The following is a 23,632-nucleotide window of genomic DNA, read 5'->3' as shown; positions in this document are numbered from 1 at the left end:
TTGAACATCAGTGGGTGAAGAAGGGAGGCTGAAGAAAGTTGCATCAAGAAAAATGCAGCTCTGAAAGTATCAGAGTTGGCCTTGATTAGAGAACTTTCATGTTCATAGAATGTGTATTCCAAAATCTTCAAAAGTCAAAGGAAAGGGATTGTTATTAAAGCAAGGAGCACAGCTGGATGTGGTTACAGATCATTAGACCCAACATTAGAAGCTAGAGTAGGGCAATGAGGTTCAGTTACCAAAGACATGCAGAAACTAGGTCAGGGTTTTGGGGTTTTTTTTTTAATTTTTAAAGGGCAATATTTGCTATCCATTATAACTGAATTTGTAATAATCATTAAGTACAAATGTAACATACTGTACTGATGGTTTTAAATGCTGAGTCCTTCCTCACAACATCCCTGAGGTAAGTGCTATGACTATTTCAAGGATGAGAAAACTGAGATTTACAGTTAAGTGACTTAGCTAGTGAGGGAAAGATGTGGGACTTACCTTTATCCTTCTGACTTCACAGCCTTTGTTCTGAGCCACTGTGACTATTATAAATACACTTAGCTCCAAGAACAAAAAAGTGATCTAAAGAAGTTTATTTTTCTCACATAAGAAATCCAGAGGAGTTAGTCTAGGGCTGTTGTCTTGAGGCTGTCTTCAAGGAACCAGGTTCCTTCTCTCACCCAGCTGTCTTTATGTGTCTGACCTCACACCAAGTCACAACGTGGCTGCCATGTCCCTAGACATCATAGATGCATTCCAGGAGAAAAGAAGGGAAGGAGCAAAAGTCAAAAGCCTTTCAGAGGGGCATCATCTTTTTATCCAAGAAGGAAGCCCTCAGAGATTTCAGACTATTTCATTGGCCAGCTCTAGTAGCAAAGAAGGCTAGGAATTTGATAGCTGTTTTCCAGCCTTTATAAAGTAAAAAGCAGGGAAAGTCAGTTGGGTGGGTGTTGAGTGAGCCCTACTTAAATAGCCCATGCAAAAAATAGCCTAAACAGTTCAGTTACACACCTGATAAAGTGATGAGTTACTAAGCCTCTAGAGAGGGCTCACAGGATCTAGTCCATCCTTTTTGATCTGATATTTCTGTTCTCTTCAGCCAAACCTGATTTTTTGCTCTTACCCAACAATGCACTTTGAAGTTCCCCAGACTCAACCCCCTCAGTGTACTCAGGATGCCTGCATTCTGCCACTAAGTATATATTAGTGTTAGAATAGACTGCGTGTGCCAAAATAACTGTACCTATACCTTAAAAAGCACAAGAGAATTTTTATTTCCCTCCCTCTAAACTATCTAGGTCAGGGTCCAGGATGGAAGGCTCCAGTATCTTCAATGACCTGGGTTCCTTCTATTTTGTTGCTAACTTCCACATGCAATTCCTGGCTCATTCAATCTTTGAGTGCTCCCAGAGCAGCACATAGTAGGTTCTAATAAAAGAGAAGGACTTAGGTTAAATTAGTGAAGGAAATGATTTCAACATTCTAAGTAAGATGCTTTTCTGCTTTTCACCTTCTACGTAATTGGAGTTAACAGTTCTACCTGAGCTCCACTAGATGGCAGCACATTACATATAAAGTATGTGAATGTGCGAATCATTTTCTAAAAACGAGGAACCTGAACTACAAATCCCAACATGCATTAGGCACCTGACCTGTTTTTGCACAAAGGTCTTAAGTTTGTTGCCCGCGCAGTGATCTGGAGGACGCCATCAACTTGCTGCTCTAAAGTAAGATTTCCCAATATATTTTATTTTATTTTAAATAGATTTATTTATTTATTTTTGGCCGCGTTGGGTCTTCGTCGCTGCCCGCGGGCTTTCTCTAGTTGCGGCGAGCGGGGGCTGCTCTTCGTTGCGGTGCGCGGGCTTCTCATTGCGGTGGCCTCTGTTGTTGCGGAGCACGGGCTCTAGGCGTGCGGACTTCAGTAGTTGTGGTGCGTGGGCTCAGTAGTTGTGGCTCATGGGCTCTAGAGCGCAGGCTCAGTAGTTGTGGCGCACGGACTTAGTTGCTCCGCGGCATGTGGGATCTTCCCCGACTAGGGCTCGAACCTGTGTCCCCTGCATTGGCAGGCGGATTCTTAACCACTGCGCCACCAGGGAAGCCCTCCCAATATATTTTAAATGAAACTTTGGCCGGGGAAAAGGAGAGGTTTTCTTTTCAGATGTTAGTTTTGCACATTACCTTTTTTCAGGATTAAACTTAGCAGTTAGTTCATGATAAGGATGGGTTTTTAACAAGTTTGCAACTCCCGTAGGTTTTTCAAAATAGCCAAAGGAGAGGATTTTACAGTGGCAAAGTGGACATTGTTTTCCTGGCTCATGAAGAAAGAGTTCCTGAAAATGCTCTGTGTCTCTGCTAATCAAAAATTAACACTTTGAGGGAATTCCCTGGTGGTCCAGTGGTTAGGACTTGGTGCTTTCACTGCTGGGGCCCGGGTTCAATCCCTGGTGGGGGAAATAAGAGCACATAAGGCCTACGGCGCGGCAAAAAAAACCTTAACACTTTGATTCCAATGTTTAGAGTAAGAAATCCATCATGTCTGGTTTTCACGTTGGATTTATTGAAAGTTGCCTCATTTCACCATTTCAGCCCATGTTTGCACTCATTTTTCCAAACAAATCCGTTTTAATATAATAGTGCAGTTATATCTAGTAGTAAGGCTTTGGTTCGAAAATCTGGTCCCAGAAAATAGGGCGGACAGCTCGGGGGAGGTTTTCATAGTGAGCAAAACGGCTGCCCTGTGCTTCAGCAGTTGTTTAGTAAGTGCTTCTCTGGGTGTCAAAGCCTCCTAGGGAAACATTTGCAATGTGCCTTCACAGTGCCATGGGCCAAAAGTCACTAATGGCAGTAGTGTAAAATAGCAGCTTTTTAATACATCATGCTCAAGATTGGGGGAGGGTAAAGATTATTGGAGTTTCGACTCTTAACCATGTTTTAAGTAAAAACGTGTCACTCATGAAAAGAGAAGAAAAAAAAAAGAAGAAGAAAAAAAACGCTGAAAATTAATTGCATCAGAGTAGGTCAGGCATTGTAAAAGCCCAGCTCTCCGTCAATCAGAAACCATCAGTGAAGTCGTAAGCTAGTCCCTGGAGTAAGCTCTTATAAAAAGGCGCTGTTAGTCTGGCCCTCCGAGAAGCTGACTCCGAGAGTTAAACACGCACAGGATTTATTAAGGGAAATGCTGGTGCGAGAGAAAATGAGTAGGGAACTAGGTAAGGCTGGGAGAGCCAGCATACCACGACGGAAGTCTGCCCGCAAGGGAGGGAGCGAGGGACGCTGGGATGGGCGGTGTGGGCGCATCCTTCACGGCGCGGGAGGGTCCGCAAGGCCGGCGGGAGGAGTTCGATGTGTCCCAGAAATGGGCCTGCCTTAGCGTTCGTGCCGCACTCAGGCACCGGCTGGGAAAGGCCAGGGGGAGGTGGCCTCTGCACAAACTCGCCGAGGGGTTTCAGAGCACAGCGCCGGCCTCGTGGTCAGTTACCGGGCACCTGTTCCGCAGGCCCCTGGCGCCGCGTGGGGATTTAGAACCACAAGGTCTTCTCTTGGACCCTCAATCAGGAGGCCTGGGTTTGAATTCATAGCCGTGAAACACTGGGCAAGCCACGTAATCTCTTTGAAGTCTGTGCACTGGTGACCAGGCCCTATGTCGACTCTTAAACACTTCCCTCACCCACCCCTGCTCTCCGTCCCTGCTGTTTCTCCACCGTCTCTGCACCACTGCCGCCACCTCTGAAGGAAACCCCCTGCTCTCGCCTGCTCACTCCCTCCCCAGGTCTGTTCTCCACTGTGAGCTTTCTAGAATACACATCTGATCATGTCATGCTCTTAAAAACCTCATTGCCCATTGCCCATTGCCCACAGGAGTAACTAGCCCTCAGAAAGGAGAGCTTGCACAAAGGGTGCAGCCTTGAAATCGGGTGAGTGCACATTGGGTACAGCAGAAAGCAAAGTCTGGCTGAAGAGAACAGAGATAAGTTCAAAAAGAAATGACTGGATCATGTGAGCCCTCCAGGCAAGACTAGCTAGCTACCTGTACTCTTTATCAGGCAGGTAATTGAGCAGACTGATTGTGGACGTTATTTTGTGCATGTGCTGTTTCAGTTAGTTCACTCAACATCCACCCAACTCACGCGCTCACCCCCACCTTTTTACTTTGTAAAGCCTGGAAAACAAACTCAGATTCTTAGCCTCCACTGCTAGAGCTGGCCAATAAAACACAGGCTGGAATTTCTGAGGAAGGCTTACTCCTTGAATAGAAAGGTGAGGCCTCTGAAAGACTTTTGGCTTTTGCTCCTTTCCTTCTTTCTGCCTGGAATGCAGATACGATGTCTTGGGAGAAAGCAGCCATTTTGTGGTTGGTGTGTGGTCAGAGGCACACACTAAGAACAGCAGGGTAAGAGAAAGGACTTGGTTCCTTGCAGACAGCCTCATTTAACCATCATTTGACTCTTCACTACCCCCAACCTCATCACTAGCCATTCCTCTCACCCTGAGATCTACAATCCAAGCACTGACCAAATATCTTCTGCACATCATATTTCCCCTATGTCAGAATTTCTCAGTCCTCCTTTTAAAAATTACTGATTGCGTCTGTTAAAGTGTTACTGCTGAATGCTTAAACTTTAAAACAGGATCAGCAGCGTTGTGGGGTAGAATGTTCACATAGCAAAAGAGTCAGGAGACCTGAGTTTGGTTCTGGCTCTGCCTTTGACCAGTTCTATGACCTTGAGCAGGTCAAATCAGTTCCCTCATCTGTGAAATGGGGGTATTGGACATGATCTGATTTTCCAACTCTTTTTTTTCAATGACTCTCTGAGGCCAACTGTGAAATCTTCCCAAGGGACATGGAAAAAACACAGATGATTAATAGTGCAGACCCCAAGAAAAGTTTACAAGAGAGGAAACAAGAAGCAGCCCCAAGTAGTAAGGACCCATCCAGTGCCATAGCAGTGTGTGCAGGGAGGGCCAGCGGGGAGGGTGGGTGGTAGTGAGGGGATGCTGCTGTATCAGCACCAGAGGCTGACTTCTCCGGGTACTGAAAAAACCTGAACATGGGTCAAAGTCCGATGTCTATCTGTCACCAGTTATCACTTCAGTGGTTTTTGCTAAATGTTTTTCATATGCAAAGCTAGGTATTTAGAGTAATCATTCTTGGAGAATGATGGGAATATTCTCAAGTGGTAGGAGTATTTGTACAGAGGTGCTGTCGTCAGGTTCTTAAAGGAGTGCATTGAACCGTTCCTTCTAGACAATACTGCACAAGGCCATGTGCTACAGTGTAAGCCACTAAATACACATGTCTATAGATTAAACCACAGGTTCCATTATGGGTCGACTTGACGGGAAGGTCATCGTCCTGACAGCAGCTGCTCAGGGGATTGGCCGGGCAGCTACCTTAGTAAGTTATTATCTTTTGTTGTTTGCTTACTAACTTTTGAGGTATTGAATTATGTGGACGGGTTCCATGGGTATTTAATTCTGCTCTTTTTTTTTTTTCTTCTGTTCTGTTTTCTTCTGCTTCTGTTGTCTTAAGTTACAAAAAGAAAAGTGGCTACTCCTAACTCCAGGCAGATAAAGGAATGAATACCTCACATGTGACATCACTGATAACCTTTGACCTGAGAAACTTCTCTCTCTGCCTCAGTTCCTCTGCACCGTAATAAATTTACTGCAGGGACCCTACAGAAGTGCATGGTTTTCTGAAATTATGTCAGTCCAGATATAGAACTCCAGAGTTATGGGACTATCAAGTTACCTTTGCCTTCTAATTTATATCAACTTCTCACACATGAAGCCCCCCACCAGAGCTAATAATGCACTGTTATTAGGAGGAAAAGTGTTGATATAACCCATTTTTCTCTTACTATTTGGAGTTTACTCACCTGCTCAGAAATAGAATGCATGCTATCAAATCAAAAGATCATAGTATTTTGAGAGGTGTTTAATAACAGAATCCTAGGTTTTTTTTAAAAAACGTTTTATTTGGTATTAAAGGGACAAAGTCGGCTGACAAGCACAATGTATGTCACGTTGTTCTAATTAATGATAAAAATAGTAACAATGGGAAGGATGAGGTGAGACTAGATAGTTTGAAATTCCACCCATTTTATAGGGAAAACAACAGTGAAAATAAGATAAAAGAGAAAGGCTAAATGACTTTCAGTTCATGAGAGCAGTTTAACCATGTAAACAAAGGATGTATTTGTGCATTGTGTCTACCAGGCTTTTGCAAGAGAAGGTGCCAAAGTCATAGCCACAGATATCAATGAGTCCAAACTTCAGGAACTGGAAAAGTACCCAGGTAAGCAACTCCGCAGCTTGAATCTGGGATTCAGAGTCTACAAGGGATTATAAAGCATTAGTACTTAGATGTTCAAAGAAAATTCCTTAGCTGTTCAGCTCCACTGGCCTTCTTTTTAGAGCCTGATTCTCTGATATCAAATTTGTATTCTGTGAACCTAGAGACAAAAATCTGTACACTTAAATGTAAACAAAGTATTTAAGCTATATACTTAAAATTTTTAATTTATCCAACATGTCGAAGGATTCAGTAGCTAATTACAAAATCATATGTGAACACTTAACAGTTGTTATGTTAACTTTTGATGACAACTGTGACCCCCTCCTCTGAGGGCAGCGCTATCCAAGAGAAACATGATGTGAGCCATATGCATAATTTTAAATTATCTAGTAAAATTTACATTTAAACTTGACATTTAAAATGTTAAAAGAAACAGGTGAAAATTAAGTTTAAGAATATTGGTTTCAATATCATGACCAGAAACCCTAAGAGATTACCCAGATTATTTAGGTGTGTATTACCCCTTACAGCACCACACTGAACCTAACTCCAACACCAGAGGACTTCAGTTTGAGTTACTCTGAAAGAAAGCAGAACAGAGAACTCACCTGGAAGTCGACTATTCCAGCAAAATAGAACAGGTTCCATGATCAAACACAAATCAGTTCACTGACCTAGTTAACTGCATTAGACTTACACTGAATTATAATTCCTATAAGTCAAAGTCAAACTGTTGGAATAGAAAAGCACAGAAGAAAAGAAGTCTTTCTGAAACTCAATTTCAGTCTTGTCTTTCTTTGTTTATAACCTTTTCTTTCTATATCCAAAAGAGAATAATAAACTATATATTATTTTTTTTTAAGTATAAAAATAATGACTGCTGCTTTCATTAGAGAATGTTCAGGGGTTTTCCGTAGGTAGTGCAGTATGTATCTCTCAGACCCCATGCCAGATCTCTTATGTCTGGCTTTCAAGTATTTCATCCCCTCTTCTGGCCTCTCATTTCTTCTACTTGTGATTTTGTCCAGAAGTAAGTGATGGTACCCTTGGCCAACAGAGTCATTTCTAAAAAATAATAGAATTAACATAAAGGTAAAGTACGCAAGTAGAAACAATCCCTTATCCACCGCCCCTGCCCTTCCCCTTCACACAGACAGAATTCAGCACTACTGTAGCACTGACTCACCCTCTGGGGGAAAGAACGGGCTAAAATGAGCCAACTCTCAGCTATTACTGCTGGCTTACTGAGAAGCATCTGCTGTAGATCATTCATACTTCATTGTGAAGTCTTTACTCAGAAAAGGCCTGTATCATTCATTTCAGAGAATAGAGAGAGAGAGAGGGAGAAAGAGACGTGTTATTGGGTGGTCAAAGTGGGGAGGACTTCAAGATTTTTACTGCGAGTCTTCAGATTGTGAAGACCCTACGATTGGTCAGCAATCCTACAAAGGCCAACTGGACAGATATTGCCGTCTTCACACTTCGAAACAGCTAAATCTTCAAGGCCAACCATTCTCTATAAGTATAGGGAAATAGTGTCCTTTGTTTTATTTTTCAGGTATTCAGACTCGGGTCCTTGATGTCACAAAGAAGAAACAAATTGATCAGTTCGCCAATGACATTGAGAGACTTGATGTTCTCTTTAATGTTGCTGGGTAATTCATAACTTTTTAATTTCACTCTCCTTACAGAAAGCTTTCTGCAACTTTCACTAAAAGAATTTTGATAATATGGCAAAATTATTCACTGTGAACCATAACATATTCCTTGGGGAATATGGCTAGCTTTTGGACAGAATTTTTATTACAAGGAAGACAGCCATAGACATTGACATGGGCTTGGGGCCTAAAGGCAGTTAAGGTCACGCAAGGCAACCAGTACTAACGCTACTGCTCTACCAGGGCTAGTAACAGGCTCATGCCAATGGACTTGTTGCTCTACCAATGGACGTGTTGCTCTACCAGGACTTATAAAATAAGAAGAAAAACTGTTTTCCAGTAGAGTGCCTTTAAAATGAAGTATATATACCAGAAGCCAAGTACTCAGTTTATTGAAATGACGATGTTGCCAATTTTTTGGCATATTCTAGTAAGTCCTTTATACCTCCCAAGCTCGGTGTTTCTTACTGGGACAATCAATCCCAGCAAAAGAAGGTTCATGTTGTACCTTTATACACGGCACAAAGAGAATGGCTTAATTAAACTTATTAGGGTGGTACCAAGCTTGCTGAACCATGCATGAATGATGAAAAACTGGACCTGGAGCAGCTACGTGTAGATACAGCGAGTGCTGGTACCCACTGTCCCTTCTCAGGCATGACAGTAGATGTGAGGAACCAGGAACTCAGTAGATACCTCCGATATCCCACTTTCCTTGTGTAGTGTTACATTTGTACTGCTGCATTGGTAGAAAAATTCTAGAGCCTTCTAATATATTTCTGTGGTTCTTCCCAATCATGATTCAGAGTAAAAAAAAAAAAAATCTCAGTTTATCCATAGTTTATCATATGTTAAAATGTATGGAAATTAAAGTAACGATTGTGATGATCTAGTTTATAAATAACCTGCTCATTCCTCATATGAGAATATACCCAGAGCCATGAAAAAAACAACTAGCAAAATTAGTTTTTGAGCATCTGTTAAATTTTCAGCAAGGTAAGGGATACAGAAATAGAGCATGTGGTTCTTTCTGTCATTCAGTTGAACTAGAAATACAGTGGTGCATAGGGATCACAGCCGACAATATTTTATAATTAATTACATAATTTTGGTCTAGGGGACAGTGAAATCAGGACTCCAGTGTTTAGAAAGCTTCCTTGAGGAAGTGTGACTTCAAAAAGAGGGAAGGTTATTTTAAAGGTTTTGTCCTGTTCTACGTTGTTTACTCCGTATGTTAGAACTGTACAGTAGGGGTATTACTTTGCTACCCTGAGATGTTGAGACACTTGTTTTCCTTGCAGTTTTGATTTCCCTTGAGAATGTTAAATCTGTGCCACCTGAGGGCGCTCTTGCTCTTGAAATAGGAGTTTAGACAAGCGTCCTGTTCTCATTTGTTTGTTTTTAATGGCAGTGATGTTTCCTGCGCAGCAGGTATAGAGTTTCTTATGTTTGGTGGCTTCTAACTCCTGCCTTCTTTTAAAAGAAGGATTTTGTCTTCAAATAAATTTCTTTAGCTTATGTCGTTGGGCTACTTCCTCACCTAATGTACTCAGTGATACTCTGTTTGAATTGTTAATCTTGCTAAGGGAAAGGACAATGGTCTAAGCCAATAAATGACAATAAAAAGGATAAGGAAATAGAATATTTCTAAATGATCATCTTTTTCCCCATTGTTTAATCACACTTGCAGTTTCGTCCATCATGGAACCATCCTGGACTGTGAGGAAAAAGACTGGGACTTCTCAGTGAATCTCAACGTCCGCAGCATGTACCTGATGATCAAGGCGTTTCTTCCCAAAGTAAGGTGACCACCACCGCTGGGATAAGTACCACTGGATAAGCAGGTCTCCATACTGGCCATCCAGAGAGGATCCCTCCTCTGAAGAGTGATAATAGCTGACATAATGACTAACCTGTATTGAACATTTGTATCAAAGCATTTACTAGAAATTAACTCACTTAACTTTCCACTTCATTCATTCAAGGAATATTAAGCACCACGTGCCAGGCTGCTTTCCAGGTGCAGAAGGCACATCAGAGAACTAAACAAAGTCCTTTCTATAAGGGAGGTCCTATTTTGAGGGGCGAGATACGATAATGTGTAATCAAATAAACTCTAACGTGTGTGGTGGTTATAAGTACAGTGAATTTAAAAGAAGCTAGGTTAGGGAATTCCCTGGCAGTCCAGTGGTTAGGACTTAGCACTTTCACTGCGGTGGCCCAGGTTCAATCCCTGGTTGGGAAACTAAGATCTCACAAGCCGCTCAGCATGGCCAAAAAAAAAAAAGAAGCTAGGCTATCAGTGAGGTCTAGCAGGAGGGCCTCATTATTAAGGTGAAATTTTCATAGAGGTCCCGATGAAGTGAGCAAGCTGACCATTCAGGTATCTGGGAAGAGGGTTCCAGGGATTGGAAAAGCAAAGGGGCATGTGGGACCAAAGCAGTCCGATGAGGTAGGTACTATCACAGCCACTGTGCAGAAGGATGAAACTGGGAGGTTAGATAACTCGCCCAAGGTCATATAACTAGCAAGTGGTTAGAGCCAGGATTTGAACCCTTGAAGTTGGACCCCTTCTTGAATGTCAGCATCTAGGCCCCCCCATCTCAAGGTGGATGTACCCCATTGCTTTTCTGTACCCCGAGTATTCTCCTTGCACTCCTGCTTTTAGCTGAGCCACAGAGGTACCAGAGAGGTGAGAGACAGCGTGTGCTAAGGAGACAGTATTCCTCCTGAGTCTGCTACCCTTGAATTTGCCAGCCTTCACACAACTCCTGACTGTTTTTCATTTTATTTTACAGACAAGCATTAAGTGCCTTTTGATGGAAAGCACCACACTAGGTTCTCTGGGGGAGGGGGGGTATAAGTATGAAAAACATTGACTTCAAATGAGCTTATAAGCCAGTAGTAGCAGACAACACAGGCTCAGACAATGAACGAGGTTGACTTTGTACAGAACCAGCTCAGTTCAAGGTTGTAAGTTGAACCCTAGTGAAATGCAGAAGAGCCATGCTTCTCTTCCATTCTAGCTGGATTAGATAACTGACATACTGAATGCTGCCCAACCCAGGGCAGGAGAAGAGTTTTTTGATGGCAAGGCAGGGCAGATACTTTGCTCTGGACATTCAGCCTAATGTCAAGAAGGATACAGATGAATGCTAAAAGGAAAATTAGAGAAATTGACCTAGTAACTAAAAAAAACTTAATTTTTTTTAATCTACTTGTTTAGCCCCTAGAAGGAATCTTTGGGTTGGCTCGTGGAATGTTGAACTAGCAAATTTTTTAAAAATATAAATTGCCTTTTTTTTGCTTATTTGGAGTTCATGAGAATCTGTTATTTGGAACTTAAATGTATTTTTTGAAGACTAATCCTTAGCATAGGATGTGAGGAAAAGCAGAGGCTGTGGTAAAAGAGGAAAGCTCAGGTCAAATGAGTAAGACTGTTACACATATATGAGACTCATTTGTAGTACTGAATGCTTGACAAATATCAGAGAAGGACATAGGTGTGAGATACAGTGCAGCTGAAATTTAAACTTGTTAAGTGTTAACTTTTAAAATATCAAACATTAACTTGCAAATTAGTGAGTTTGTCTATGATTTAAAGCATCTTAACAATAATCCATGTGAGCCAATGAAACTCATTTGTAAGAAATCCTAAGAGTTATTAATGACTGGGATGAGGAGTCAGAATGAGTTGGTGCCACTTGTTAAAGTGACCCTAACCGACCTCACCTGGGATTTTGGAATCTGGCTTTGGAAGACCTTGGGAACAGCCAGAGCTCTGCCCCTAAGTTCGCCACAGGACCTGGGAGATGGCACCTGTGCTCTCTCGGTGTCTATTTCTTCTATTTAAAATGAGGGTGATAGATTACACAATCCTTTCCAGCCCTAATTATGTTCATTACCCATGACGCACATATACCAGATAGAACTTTCCAGGGGAAGCCAGGATTTAGAGTCTAGGCAGATTTGAAAGGTCAGATGGTCAAAACATAGGAACACTTGTAGGAAATTTTTGTTCATGGATAAGCATACAGAAAACCATTCCAAGACTGGAAGAGCAGTCAGAAGGCAGAGAACAAATTAAAAATACTGTGAAAAGAGGTCAGTGTAGAATCCAAGGTCCACCAGAAGAGAGGATCCATTACAACAAGGGTTCGGGGAGGTCTTGCATATTTGGGTGTTCTCCTCCTTTGCTATATCTTAGAAGAGTCTCTCGCACGTAGAGCTGCTTAGCAAACATTTGCTGGATGAAGAAATGAATCTAGGTTGTCAGTCCAGGTGGAGGTCGGGCATGGAATCACTGAAGACCCAAGAAGCCAAGGTCTGCCAGGTTTAGGAGCTGGGCTCTGGTCAGTGGGGGCAGAAGAGCTGCGTCACAGTAGGACTAACTAGATGCAGCTAGAGGGAATCTTCAGAGCTCTTTGTAGCATCTGCCTGAGCTTCTGGGAGATCAATCCTAGACAGCATTACTACATCCAGGCACTTCACTTTATTGCTGTACCTGCCAGAGAGGGCTGTTGCATGCAGAGCCAAGAAGAGTATTCACACCATGACAGCAGGTGCTGAGCTGGTGTTGAGAAGGCAGCACAGAAGGACGCAAGGACTGTGGGCTCTAGAATCAGCGGCTAGACCTGGGCTGAATGGACAGTCCAAGTGTTAGGGGGCAGCACCAGCACCTCCCAGGTGACTGTTTTCTAAAGTTCTGCCTGAGGATTTTATTGCACTTCAGAAGATCGGAGACTGAACTTATTTAATAGCCCATCTTTATATATTAAATTGGGCTACATGTATTCCATATGTATTAAAAATGGGTTGTATATATTATCAATTATACCTCAGTGAAACTGGGAAAATAAATTAATTAAAATGGGTTATGTTATTTGCTAAACTGGATAAGAAAGAATAATTTTAAGGCTTAGTTTTCAACACTGTTATGTTTTACTAATTTTCCTGGTCTTTTTTTATGAGGACCCCATTTCATTATGATCCTCTTTATTATATAGACAAACAGGTTGGGTTCAATATTTTCTTTCCCTGCCATCTTCTGGATTTCACTGGGTCACCTCAGCCTCTTCTTTTATCCTTTTAATCCATTCAACATAATACCTTAGGGTTGTTTTAGACTTTCTGCTCTTAGGTACCATTAGTAGCTAAGTATCAAAACAGAAAGTAAGAATACTATAAGGAAAAATAGAATCTTGGCAAACTCATCCCTGGATCATCCAGTTATTCACCTTCTCCATTCCTACACCTCCTTGAAAGCTGCTGGATAAACTCACCCCAGCAGAAGTGATTTTTTTCTTGGACCCTTTACACTGCCTACTGAGACTCCTCCCTCTTAGAAGCTCTTTCTTTACTTGATTTTCATGACAGAGCATATCCTGGTTCTCCTTCCTCTGTCCTCCATCTCCCCCAGCACTTATTTCAACTCTTCACCACCTCCTCCTTGTTCTTTATGGTCATCCCCGCAGCCTCTGATTTCAGTAAGTTAGTGCCCACGAGGCAGGAATTCTCTCCAACTCTTGCTTCTTCCCCCGAAACATTGATGGGTGGATACCCATGCCCTTGCATATACCTATATCATCTTGAAAACATACATACATCTTTTAATTAAATATAAGTTCATCCGAAAACATTTTTTAATTCATAGCAGCTTTTTTCAGTGATATATTTGTTTAGGTCTGGGGCAGAGCTCAGCAATCTGCACTTTAACCTAGCACCTCAAGAGGTTTTGATTCCCTGAAATGTATTGACTGGCTGCTGTGTACCCTGTCTAGGAGGGCAGAACAGCCACAGACCCTCCTCTTAAGACTGTCACACTTTCCGTGCGGGATTCTGAAGGACGTATTCTTAGGAAACGCTGCCCTAGACGGGGAGCAGCCCTCACTGCATGTAACCATGTACCAAGTCCTGCTCATGTACCTCAGCTGTCTCCGCCTCTGTTACCCACAGACATTTCTGCTCTCTGCTTTCATTACTCCTTTCCTGAATCCCTGCATCAGCTAACAGTGCTCTCCTCTACAAGATGCCAGAGTAATCTGTAATCTTCAAACCTGAACATGCCACTCCCCCTCTGCAATAAACCCCTCGTTGTCTCCACGAGGGGACTGAACTCCCTTCAGGGTAAAGCCAAAATTCCTAAATTTAGCCCCGCTGGCCTCTGCAGCTTTATTCCTCCCACATTCTGTCTTCCAGCCAGACCCATCCCTTCTTCCCACTTCCGTGGGAAGAGAATACCCTTCTCTTTTATTTTTCTGATTAACGCTCTAGCTTTCAAAAAATCAGCTCTCCTCTGAGTGCCCTGCCACCTGGTCCCTTCTTTCCACGTCCGCCCCCTCCCCAGTGACAGTCTTTCCTGTTGCTGGATGCAGGTTATATCAGCCTCTTCAATCAGACTGGCAGCTCTATAGGCAGGCAGGGACTGAGTCATTTCTCTTTGAATCTCCTGGACCTACCACTGTACCTGACCACAGTAGGTATTCAACTATATGTTGAATATGTGATGAACGGAGACAGAGTTTTCCATCAGGAACATACAGTAACATTAACGTTCTTTAGCCTTTCATTCAGCTCAGAGTTCCTTCTTGGTCTTGCTGATGCTTTTGTGCCTCAGGACGGCAGTAAACCCCTGGAAAATGTTCCTGCCAATGTGTACACAAGCCATCAATTCCCAGCAATGATTGGGTGAGACCATTAAGACTGCTTAACAGGGAATTCCCTGGTGGTCCAGTGGTTGGGACTCTGTGATTTTACTGCCAAAGGCCCGGGTTCAATCCCTGGTCAAGGAACTAAGATCTCACAAGCTGCGTAGCATGACCAGAAAAAGAAAAAATAAAATAAAATCCGTTAAAAAAAAAAAAAAGACTGCTTAACATGCTTAACAGTGCTTAATGTTAATAGCTAATGAGATGGTCCTGCAAACCATAAGTAAATGCACATCTTTTAAAGAGGTAGTATTTTTAGCCTGCAGAATAGCATCTTTTTTTGGTCTTGGTTTTGTTTTGGCAGATGCTTGCTCAGAAATCTGGCAACATTATCAACATGTCCTCTGTGGCATCAAGCATCAAAGGTAGGTGTGTCTTCCTCTGGGCATGATGACACACGTACTCACACACCTTCAAGAGCTAAGGGTTTGGGGAACAAGCATAGCAGAGATCATAAAACCCACACATAACTTCAAAACTGCTTTTTTTAAAATTGCTCTAAAGTTTCTTAAGTACCAGTCCTTTTGCCTTAGATGTGAACCAGTCATAAAGTTAAATACAAGTTGGTTTGCTTTGCTCTCCCTTTTATTCCTTCTAATGGATATGGAAATGAAGATCAAACTGGGAGAAGGAAACATTTATACATTTAATTAATCAAAAAAGATGTATTAAACACCCACTAGATGTCCCTGACCCCAAAGAATTCACAGTCTAAAAGGGGGAGAGAGTCAGGCAAATGCACGTCTTCTGCAGTGTGATAGGATTATAACAGAGCTTTGTACAAAGTGCTGGTACAATAGCAGGGACATAACTCTGCCTGTGGATTGGGGGAGTGCTTCACAAAGACGTTTGATCCAGCCTTAAATGAGAAGTCAAGTTGAAGGGCCAGATTGCAGTGCAAAAGTGGAGATGATGGGCAATGGCACAGTCTGGCACAGATGGATTTCGAGTTGAAAATGAAGTAGTTACTGCTGAGATAACATTCCTTCTCTTAGCAAGGATGTACACAGTAAGCCTGCACAGGAGAGGAATGCAAAGAAGTGCCTAAGCCTCTGGGTTTGTTTGGGTTGTGTTTTGTTTTGCTTTGCTTTACCCTAAATTTCTTTTTTCTACCAACTGATGATGAAAAACTAAAGCCACTGCTGTCACTTAGGTGCAGCATCTCAACACCGAAGTCTCAGCTGAATTGTGCCAATAATGATATTATTTTCCCAGATTCAGAAACTAGCTCTATTAAAGGAGAAAATCTGATATCGATTTTTAGAAAAATCCCTGGTGGTCCAATGGTTAAGACTTCGCCTTCCAATGCAGGGGGTGCGGGTTCGATCCCTGGTCGGGGAGCTCAGATCCCACATGCCTCGAGGCCAAACAACCGAAACACAAAACAGAAGCAATATTGTAACAAATTCAATAAAGACTCTTTAAAATGGTCCACATCAAAAAAAAAAATCTTAAAAATGGTGGAGTGTGAGGAAGCATGACAATGGTCTCCTGCTTCCTAAAGTTGACTGTGTTTTTTTATTCCTTCAACTGTTGAACTTCCCTTCATTCTCAGGAGTTGTGAACAGGTGTGTGTACAGCACAACCAAGGCGGCTGTGATTGGTCTCACAAAGTCTGTTGCTGCAGACTTCATCCAGCAGGGTATCCGGTGCAACTGTGTGTGTCCAGGTGAGTTGGGCACTGTGGGACTATGAACTTGTCCTTTCTGACCTCCCGGCTGCCACTGTGAAAAGTATCTATGTAAGCTTGTTTACCACATGTTGTATTGTCATTGGGAAAAGCTCCAAAGAAAAAAGAGTCCAGGCTTATTAAGATAACAGTCCAACGGTAAGTTGGGAAAGAGATCCTAACTCATTAGGAATAACCCACAGATGTGTTAAAAGACAAAATTCAACCAAGTAAATTTGAAGATCTAATTGGCTTTATTCAACGATTCACGAATCAAGTGGCATCCCATCTAGCAGCTAGAAGGATGCTCCAGGGAGTCATATACAAAAATGGAAGGTTTTCATAGAAAGAAGGGTGGGGCAAGGAGGTCATTGGCAAAAGAAAAGAAAAGGTTATTCTGGGCTGGGACTTCTTTTTTAAGGGGGAGGGGATGGCACAGGTTTTATACTACAGGTTGCCTCTTCTTCCTCTAGGGGGATAGAGAGGGGCCACAGGGGCCCAATTACCTCATTGGTGCTGACCAGAAAATTCCAGACTGGTTGATTAAGATTACATTTCTGGTAAAGGTTGAAACTGCAATTAGGTTAGGCATTAAATGTAGGTTTTGTATCATGGGCTTTAGCACAAGTGATGCCATTTTGATTTAACAGATGCAAAAGGTTTAAATGCTACTTGTGTGGATGGGGACAATTCCAAACCCTGTGGTTGTGAGACATAACTGGCCAGGGCTTGGTGTTTTGGAAGCAAGCCCAGGATGGCCTCGTCAGGGGAAAGTTGAAACGTAGACCATGCTCACAGGATGGCAGGAAGAAAGAGGAGCGTCCCAGACACAGGGAGACACTGAGTCATGTCTATCACCTGGGGCGGCCCATAAACAAAAAGGAGGGATTAATACCTTCCTTTCTGCTGTAAACAGGGGGTCAGCAAACTGTGACCTGCAGGCCAGATCCGGCCTCCCACCTGTTTTGTAAACACAGTTTTATTGGAGTACATCCACACCCAGTTTGCTTTTATATTGGTTAAGTTTGCTTTCATGCTAGTCAGAGTTGAGTAGTTATAACAGACCAAATGGTTCTCAAAGCTAAAAATATTTCCTGTCTGGCTTTTGACCAAAAAGTATGCTGGCCCCTCATATAAAGGAAAGGAGAAAAGCAGAACTTATTGTGAGTAGAAAGGACATTTATGTTCACACTATACTGTAGTCTATTAAGTGTGCAATAGCACTGTGTCTAAAAAAACAATGTACATACCTTAATTCAAAAATATTTTATTGCTAAAAAATGCTGACCATCATCTGAGCCTCCAGGGAGTCATAATCCTTTCGCAGTAGTCACATCAAAGATCACTGATCACAGATCCCCATAACAAATATACTAATAATGAAAAAGTTTGAAATATTGCGAGAATTACCAAATGTGGCACAGAGACATGAAGTGAGCAAATAAACGCTGTTGGAAAAATGGTGCCGATAGACTTGCTCGAAGAAGCATTGCACAGCCCTGAAATCTGTAAAACAAATGTAGTATCTGTGAAGCTCAGCAAGGTAAAGTAGAGTAAAATGAGGTCTGCCTAAGAAGAATGATCAACTTCCTCTCTGAAAAGAAATTCAGTACTGCATGTCCAGCATCAAGGTTTCTCTTAGTAGTTCACAACCGGTATTGTGGGTTTGGGGAGGAGAGGCAATTCACAGTTACCTGTGGGACCTTTCAAAACGGAGGGGCATGCCGGCATTTGGAGAAGGAGTTGATGGGGAACACTGTGTGTAGTTTGGAAAGCGCCACTGGAAATTCTGATGTAATTCATCGTGGTCTCCCCTCGGGTTGAAAACCACTGACTTATTAAAGGGGGACACTACTAAATAACCTTCAAGGGACAGGATTTCCATGATTGAGGTTTCTGTTTAATTTTTCTTGGACTAGAAAGGTAAACATAGGTAACACCAAGAAAGAGGAGGTTACAGGAGAGAGAGTTTCACTGGGTTTTAACATACACACTGGTGATACTTGAGTCTAGCTATTCTTGGTGCCATTTTCCCAGTGGAATAAATGGCAAAATGATTTGGAAAATGTGGTTGTTTTGAAGCTGGACTTTTCAGAAGATTGGAAAATATATTCTCCCACTCTCTGGAACAAGGAACTAGCTGTGACTCACTGAGCCAGTCACAGAAGAAAATGTGACAAGGAAGGAGTGTGTCTGGGATGGTGCTGATAGTATAGTCACAACACTTCAACACCAGCCTGGTGTGGACAGTGGCATGGTGTGTCAGTCTGTGCCAGGGACACAGCAGAGTCAGGTGACAGTGGAATTAAGCGCGAGGCATATAGGCTTGCTACACAGTTTTCATGTAATAGTCATTAATACCGGCCATATGTAAGATGCGGTGAGCATTTGCCTCAGCGGGAGGAAGCTGTTAAAGATTTAAGGATTTTGAGGAGGGCGTTAAGTGAATGCTTAAGGTGCCTTGAACGCACTGTTGGTAGAATCGTGGACTTTAAGGAGGCTATTGATGAGGCAAGGGAGGAAAATATCACCAGAAATTGGATACAAAGAGATTTTTGCTTTGTGGTTTAAGAAATTTCATCAGCACTGTTGCCTGCGGTAACTGTGGAGGGTAGAAAACGTTCCTGATGAACCAGGTGATGTAGTCAAGGCAACTCCCACCCGGCCTGTTGAAAGTGCCGCCTACTTACAGTGAAATGTGAGAGCACAGAGACAAGCTAAGGAAAGGGCCGTTAAACAAAAAGGAGCCAGGATTTGCAGATTTCGAAGATTCCCAGTCTCTCCAGAGAAATGGCAAATGATAATAAAATTAAGAAATGGTTTCCGAGGCGGGGAGGATAATAAATTGGAAGATGGGGACTGACATATACACACTACTATATATAAAATAGATAACTAATAAGGACCTACTGTATAGCACAGGGAACTCTACTCAATACTCTGTAATGGCCTATATGGGAAAAGAATCTAAAAAAGAGTAGATATATGTATATGTGTAAAGACTTATTTTGCTGTACACCTGAAACTAACACAACATTGTAAATCAACTATACCCCAATAAAAATTTTTTTAAAAAAAGAAAGAAATGATTTCCAAGCAAACATCAAATCTATGGCACACCCAGGAGCATGGTCTAAGGATGGAGCTGAGAGTATGACTGTGAAATCACTTGCTGTGACCTTAGGTCTCCGGGAGTACGGTCAGCAGAAGAAAGCCCTCTGAAGAGAATTTGCAGATCACAGAAGTTAACAGAAATGTATGGGAAATTGCTCTGTAAGGAATGTGAACTAAGTGGGATTTAAAAATTTTTAGTGTCATTATTATTTTTCTTGTTTTTAAGTAAAATAAAGTTATATTTTTTTGATGAGAAATATGAAACAATGGTTAAAACAGGAATCTAAAACCAATGAAAATAGGCAAGATAATGAGGAAAATTAAGAGCCACCTAAGTTATCGAGGTCTATGATGGGCGTGGAGTTGTCCCTGAGAATCCCCCCAGAGTGAACCTGACGGCAGAGAATGTTTTTGAGATCATTAGGTAGTCTGGGTCCTTATACTGATATAGTGCTTGTATGATTTTATCTATAATACATCTCAGGGTTGTTGCAAAGATTAACTGAGATAATACCTATAACAGTGCTTAAGATCCATAAAGTATCATGTCAATGTGATGTGACTAAAGTATGTCCTGGGAATGCTGGGTGTCATTTTTTGCCTAATATACTTCACAAAGAAGTATAGTCTGTGTTTTTGAAAATCATAGAAATTTATTAAAGAATTTGTGAGCCTATTAAATAAAAAGCAGGCAGGTAGAGGTGAAATTTTCACTCCAAGTCATGGAGAAGGCTTTCACTGATCGTTGTATCATATGGAAAGAAAGTTTAAAATTTAATCATCAATTTCTTTTTCAGTCTAAGTAAGTAACCAAGCTGAATGCCCTCCTTTGATTTAGGAACGGTTGATACCCCATCTCTGCAGGAAAGAATACAAGCCAGACCAAATCCTGAAGAGGTATATCTGCTATTTTAAATGTGTTTAAATCCTCTGGTTAAAAAAAAAAAAAAAGCCCCTTCCTTACCTAGAGTAGACAAATCCATAGAGACAGAAAGTAGAAGGGTGGTTGCCAGGGGCTGGGGGAGAGGGAGTGGGGAGTTCTTGTTTAATGGGTATAGAGTTTCAGTTTTTCGAGATGAAAAGAATTGTGGAGATTTGTAGCACAATAATATGAATGGACTTAACACTGCTGAACTGTACACTTCAAATTGGTTAAGATGGTAAATTTTATATTATGTGCATTTTACCACATTTTCAAAAAATATGAAAATGCCCTCTTCTTTAATATTATCTTTCTGGTCTGTCACAGTCTCTGTAGGTTTTAGTATAAAACAAATAGTTTGAGTAGATTGGGAGTCACCATAGTCCTGTTTGGTCCACAATTAATGATATTCTCCTGTATCTTGTATCATGTATAATTAATCAAGGCAACAAGCCAGTGGTACCTTTGTAGATTCCTCTTGCCTTTGACCTTCTGAAGGTGTTGCAGGTGAGTTACTTCAGCTCACATCACTGATGTCCGGTATGGTTTCCGGTTTACAGGCACTGAGCGATTTCCTAAAGAGACAGAAAACAGGAAGATTTGCAACTGCAGAAGAAATAGCCCTGCTCTGCGTGTACCTGGCCTCTGATGAAGTAAGCACTGTTCTTCCCAGGGGGTTCATTATCCTCAATCACATTTGGCCACAACTTGCTCATCAAAACAGTATGATTTAGGGAGTGATGGCATGTAGGTGCTAAGATGCTGCTTTTACAAGATAGGAATGAGTTCTGATTTAATTTGCTCATAGAAAGGCCACTTTGATCTGAGCCACCAACTCTTCCTCATTCAACTTTACATGTCACTGAATCTGATAGCAAATGAAGTGGTGGAGGATTGAAAAAAATTAAATTGCTCAATTTTATAATTACTTTCAAAAATTACAATTTGGGAAACCATTTGTAAATTTGATTTGTAAATCAAACCAGTGAACATCCAAAATTATGAGAGCTTCAGGTGAAATGGGGAAAGGGTTAACCAGATTTGCGTCCAGGAGACACAGAATTAGCATCTAGTGTTTTCAGTTTTACTGGTGACTTGTTTAGAACAATACCAGTACCTCTTTTTTTTCCCTATGAATTTTTACCTATTTATCATCATGTATGGAAATTCCTAATTCTGTCTCTTTCCACTTTGCACCTATTTAGTAATCAGTTTTTTCCTTAATGGCTACTGTATATTTTTTAATGGCAAACAGCTGTGGAAGCAGAAACTCTTTCATAAGAAATATTTCTTATAAGGTATAAAGCACAAGGACATCCCCTCTGTTTTATGTCTGTGAATAGTACACGACCAGGGAACTAGCTGTAAGAGAGAAGAGAGAAGGAAAGGGGAATAGGCGGGAGTCAGGAGGTGTGTTACTGATCAGTTAGCTCCTCTTCAGTGTAACTTGGTGCACACCAGGTGGTGGTGAATGTGACAGATACAGAGGTTGAAATGTTTTAGTGACAGAGCAGTTACTACTTCTCAGAACTATTAACAACAGTTGTTCATAGCTGAGGAAATGACTAGGCAGATTATGAATGACTGAGTACATTAACCTTTCTGATTTCTTTGAATCTGTATCTTCACAAGAGCTCATTTGATTTGCGGGTACTGCTGATAAGCTAAATGGCCCTGGTTTAGCCAGAGCTTAGGTTACCAAATATTAGGGAATGTTCTGGCTTGAAATGTGCAACAAAAGGACCTTTGTCCTTTTAGAAAGATCCAGAAGAGTCCATATGTAAAACAGAAAGCTTGCCTTCTTAAAAAAACTTGGAGAAATTGGGGTTGTTTCTTGGTAGAGTGTCCAGTAACCCCCTAGTTTATCTACTTTATATGATCAGTCTTCATATATTGAATTTTATTTTTTTTAATTTTTATTGGACTATAGTTGATTTACAATGTTGTGTTAGTTTCAGGTGTACAGCAAAGTGAATCAGTTATACGTATACATATATCCACTCTTTTTTAGATTCTTTTCCCATATAGGCCATTACAGAGTATTGAGTAGAGTTCCCTGTGCTATACAATATATATTGAACTTTAAAACACTCTGTACTCCTGTTATGATGTCTTTCCTTCCAGCCTCTTCCATTGTCGCAGGCTTTAGGTGAATTTAAAACTAGGAACACAAATTGAGTCTATTATCCATGTTTAAGTTAAAACATTTTTAAACCTCTACCACAAGAATCACTTCAGCTTTCTTTGGAAAATGAAAAATTCTATGGGGAAAAAAATCAGTAATTTTTAAACTCCTTTAGTTTTGTACAGATTTGTATGTCTGAAACTAGTATAGAATTTTTTTTTGGTTAATAGATTATAATAATTATTACTCATATAAATTTTAAAAAGACATTTAGTGTGCTTCAGTTCCTGGAATTACCCATGTATATTGATTAACTAAATATACATCTTTTTTAAAAAATTCTGTTTGGTAATTGACATTACCACTTTGTTACTGACACACTTGATTATGTTCAAAGGTTTATCAGTGGCATAAAACTCAGCTAGTTAGAATACTTCTGAGTTTCAAAATGAAAATGTGCTGTTTTAGCCTATACTTTATCCTAATTCGGGGAATGGCTCTATATCACAAAATTTCTTAATTTTCTGATTCTGAGTCCAGACACTCTTAGAATGATGTGACATGTGCTCAAACACCAGCCAGAGGCCAGTCAGATCCAGATCACAAGAACACTCAGCAGTTTTAAATCATCTGAAATTTAATTCAGATTTTCCTAATTTCTAGTTGTTAAGAGTGTGGTTTGCTGGTACTATGAGGATAAACTGTTTAGCTATCTCAGTCAGGAAAATTGAAGAAACACAACCTGGTTAATTGTTCTATCTCCTTGTGTTTATCACTGCAGTCTGCCTATGTAACAGGTAATCCTATTATCATTGATGGAGGCTGGAGCTTGTGATTTCAGGATCTCCTTGCTGGGAAGGCAGGCCGTTCCTGTCTACAGTGAACCTGCTTATGAAGAAAACTCACCCATCCTCTCTTTCCTATTAATGGCATATTAATGAAAACAAGACCTTTTTGATGATGTCATTGTTCACAAGAGTCTGATCCTTTAAATATATTCATCTCTTTCTAATCTCTTCTGAAATCATTGTTGATAGGTGAGATAATGAACTCACTGCAAAAAGAACATTTTAAGAATAAATCTCAATTTCTAAGTATATAAAATTAAAATGTGAATATGAAGAAAAAAGGAAGTTTTTTTT

General features: G+C 41.1%; 1 protein-coding gene and 1 long non-coding RNA gene across 5 annotated transcripts; one reads left to right on the top strand and one right to left on the bottom strand.

Moving 5' to 3' along the window:
• Positions 1-1,188: 1,188 nt before the first annotated feature.
• BDH2 (3-hydroxybutyrate dehydrogenase 2) lies at positions 1,189-23,502 on the top strand. 3 transcript variants are annotated; one of them, XM_082463017.1, is made up of 10 exons: positions 1,597-1,721; positions 5,301-5,392; positions 6,217-6,295; positions 7,854-7,950; positions 9,644-9,752; positions 14,965-15,025; positions 16,216-16,329; positions 20,282-20,340; positions 20,926-21,018; positions 23,272-23,502. In XM_082463017.1, exons 2-10 carry the CDS (start codon positions 5,321-5,323, stop codon positions 23,323-23,325), a joined length of 738 nt encoding a protein of 245 aa, XP_082319143.1. In that variant the 5' UTR covers positions 1,597-1,721; positions 5,301-5,320; the 3' UTR covers positions 23,326-23,502. The 3 variants fall into 3 exon arrangements, with proteins under 3 accessions (XP_082319141.1, XP_082319143.1, XP_082319142.1); XM_082463016.1 differs by having other exon boundaries at positions 6,190-6,295; XM_082463015.1 differs by lacking the exon at positions 23,272-23,502 and having other exon boundaries at positions 1,189-1,721; positions 6,190-6,295; positions 20,926-23,265.
• Positions 15,294-20,942, bottom strand: LOC309661397. Of its 2 annotated transcripts, none has more exons than XR_014264018.1 (2): positions 20,829-20,920; positions 15,294-16,017 (listed from the first exon to the last, which is right to left on the bottom strand). It is a non-coding gene; the product is annotated as an uncharacterized lncRNA (long non-coding RNA). The 2 variants fall into 2 exon arrangements; XR_014264017.1 differs by lacking the exon at positions 15,294-16,017 and adding an exon at positions 17,577-17,835 and having other exon boundaries at positions 20,829-20,942.
• Positions 23,503-23,632: the final 130 nt, after the last annotated feature.

This window comes from Balaenoptera physalus (assembly GCF_965194825.1).
Source record: "Balaenoptera physalus genome assembly, chromosome: 5".
Classification (NCBI taxonomy): Eukaryota; Metazoa; Chordata; class Mammalia; order Artiodactyla; family Balaenopteridae; genus Balaenoptera; species Balaenoptera physalus.
This window is presented reverse-complemented; position numbering and strand designations above follow the sequence as displayed.

What these genes read in the sequence shown, in the direction of transcription:
- BDH2 (XM_082463015.1), top strand. Translation starts at nt 5,321, where the DNA reads ATGGGTCGACTTGACGGGAAGGTCATCGTCCTGACAGCAGCTGCTCAG. An exon ending in TTGGCCGGGCAGCTACCTTA is followed by an intron (nt 5,393 to 6,189) that starts GTAAGTTATTAT and finishes ATGTAAACAAAG; the next exon opens with GATGTATTTGTGCATTGTGT. An exon ending in GGAACTGGAAAAGTACCCAG is followed by an intron (nt 6,296 to 7,853) that starts GTAAGCAACTCC and finishes TTTATTTTTCAG; the next exon opens with GTATTCAGACTCGGGTCCTT.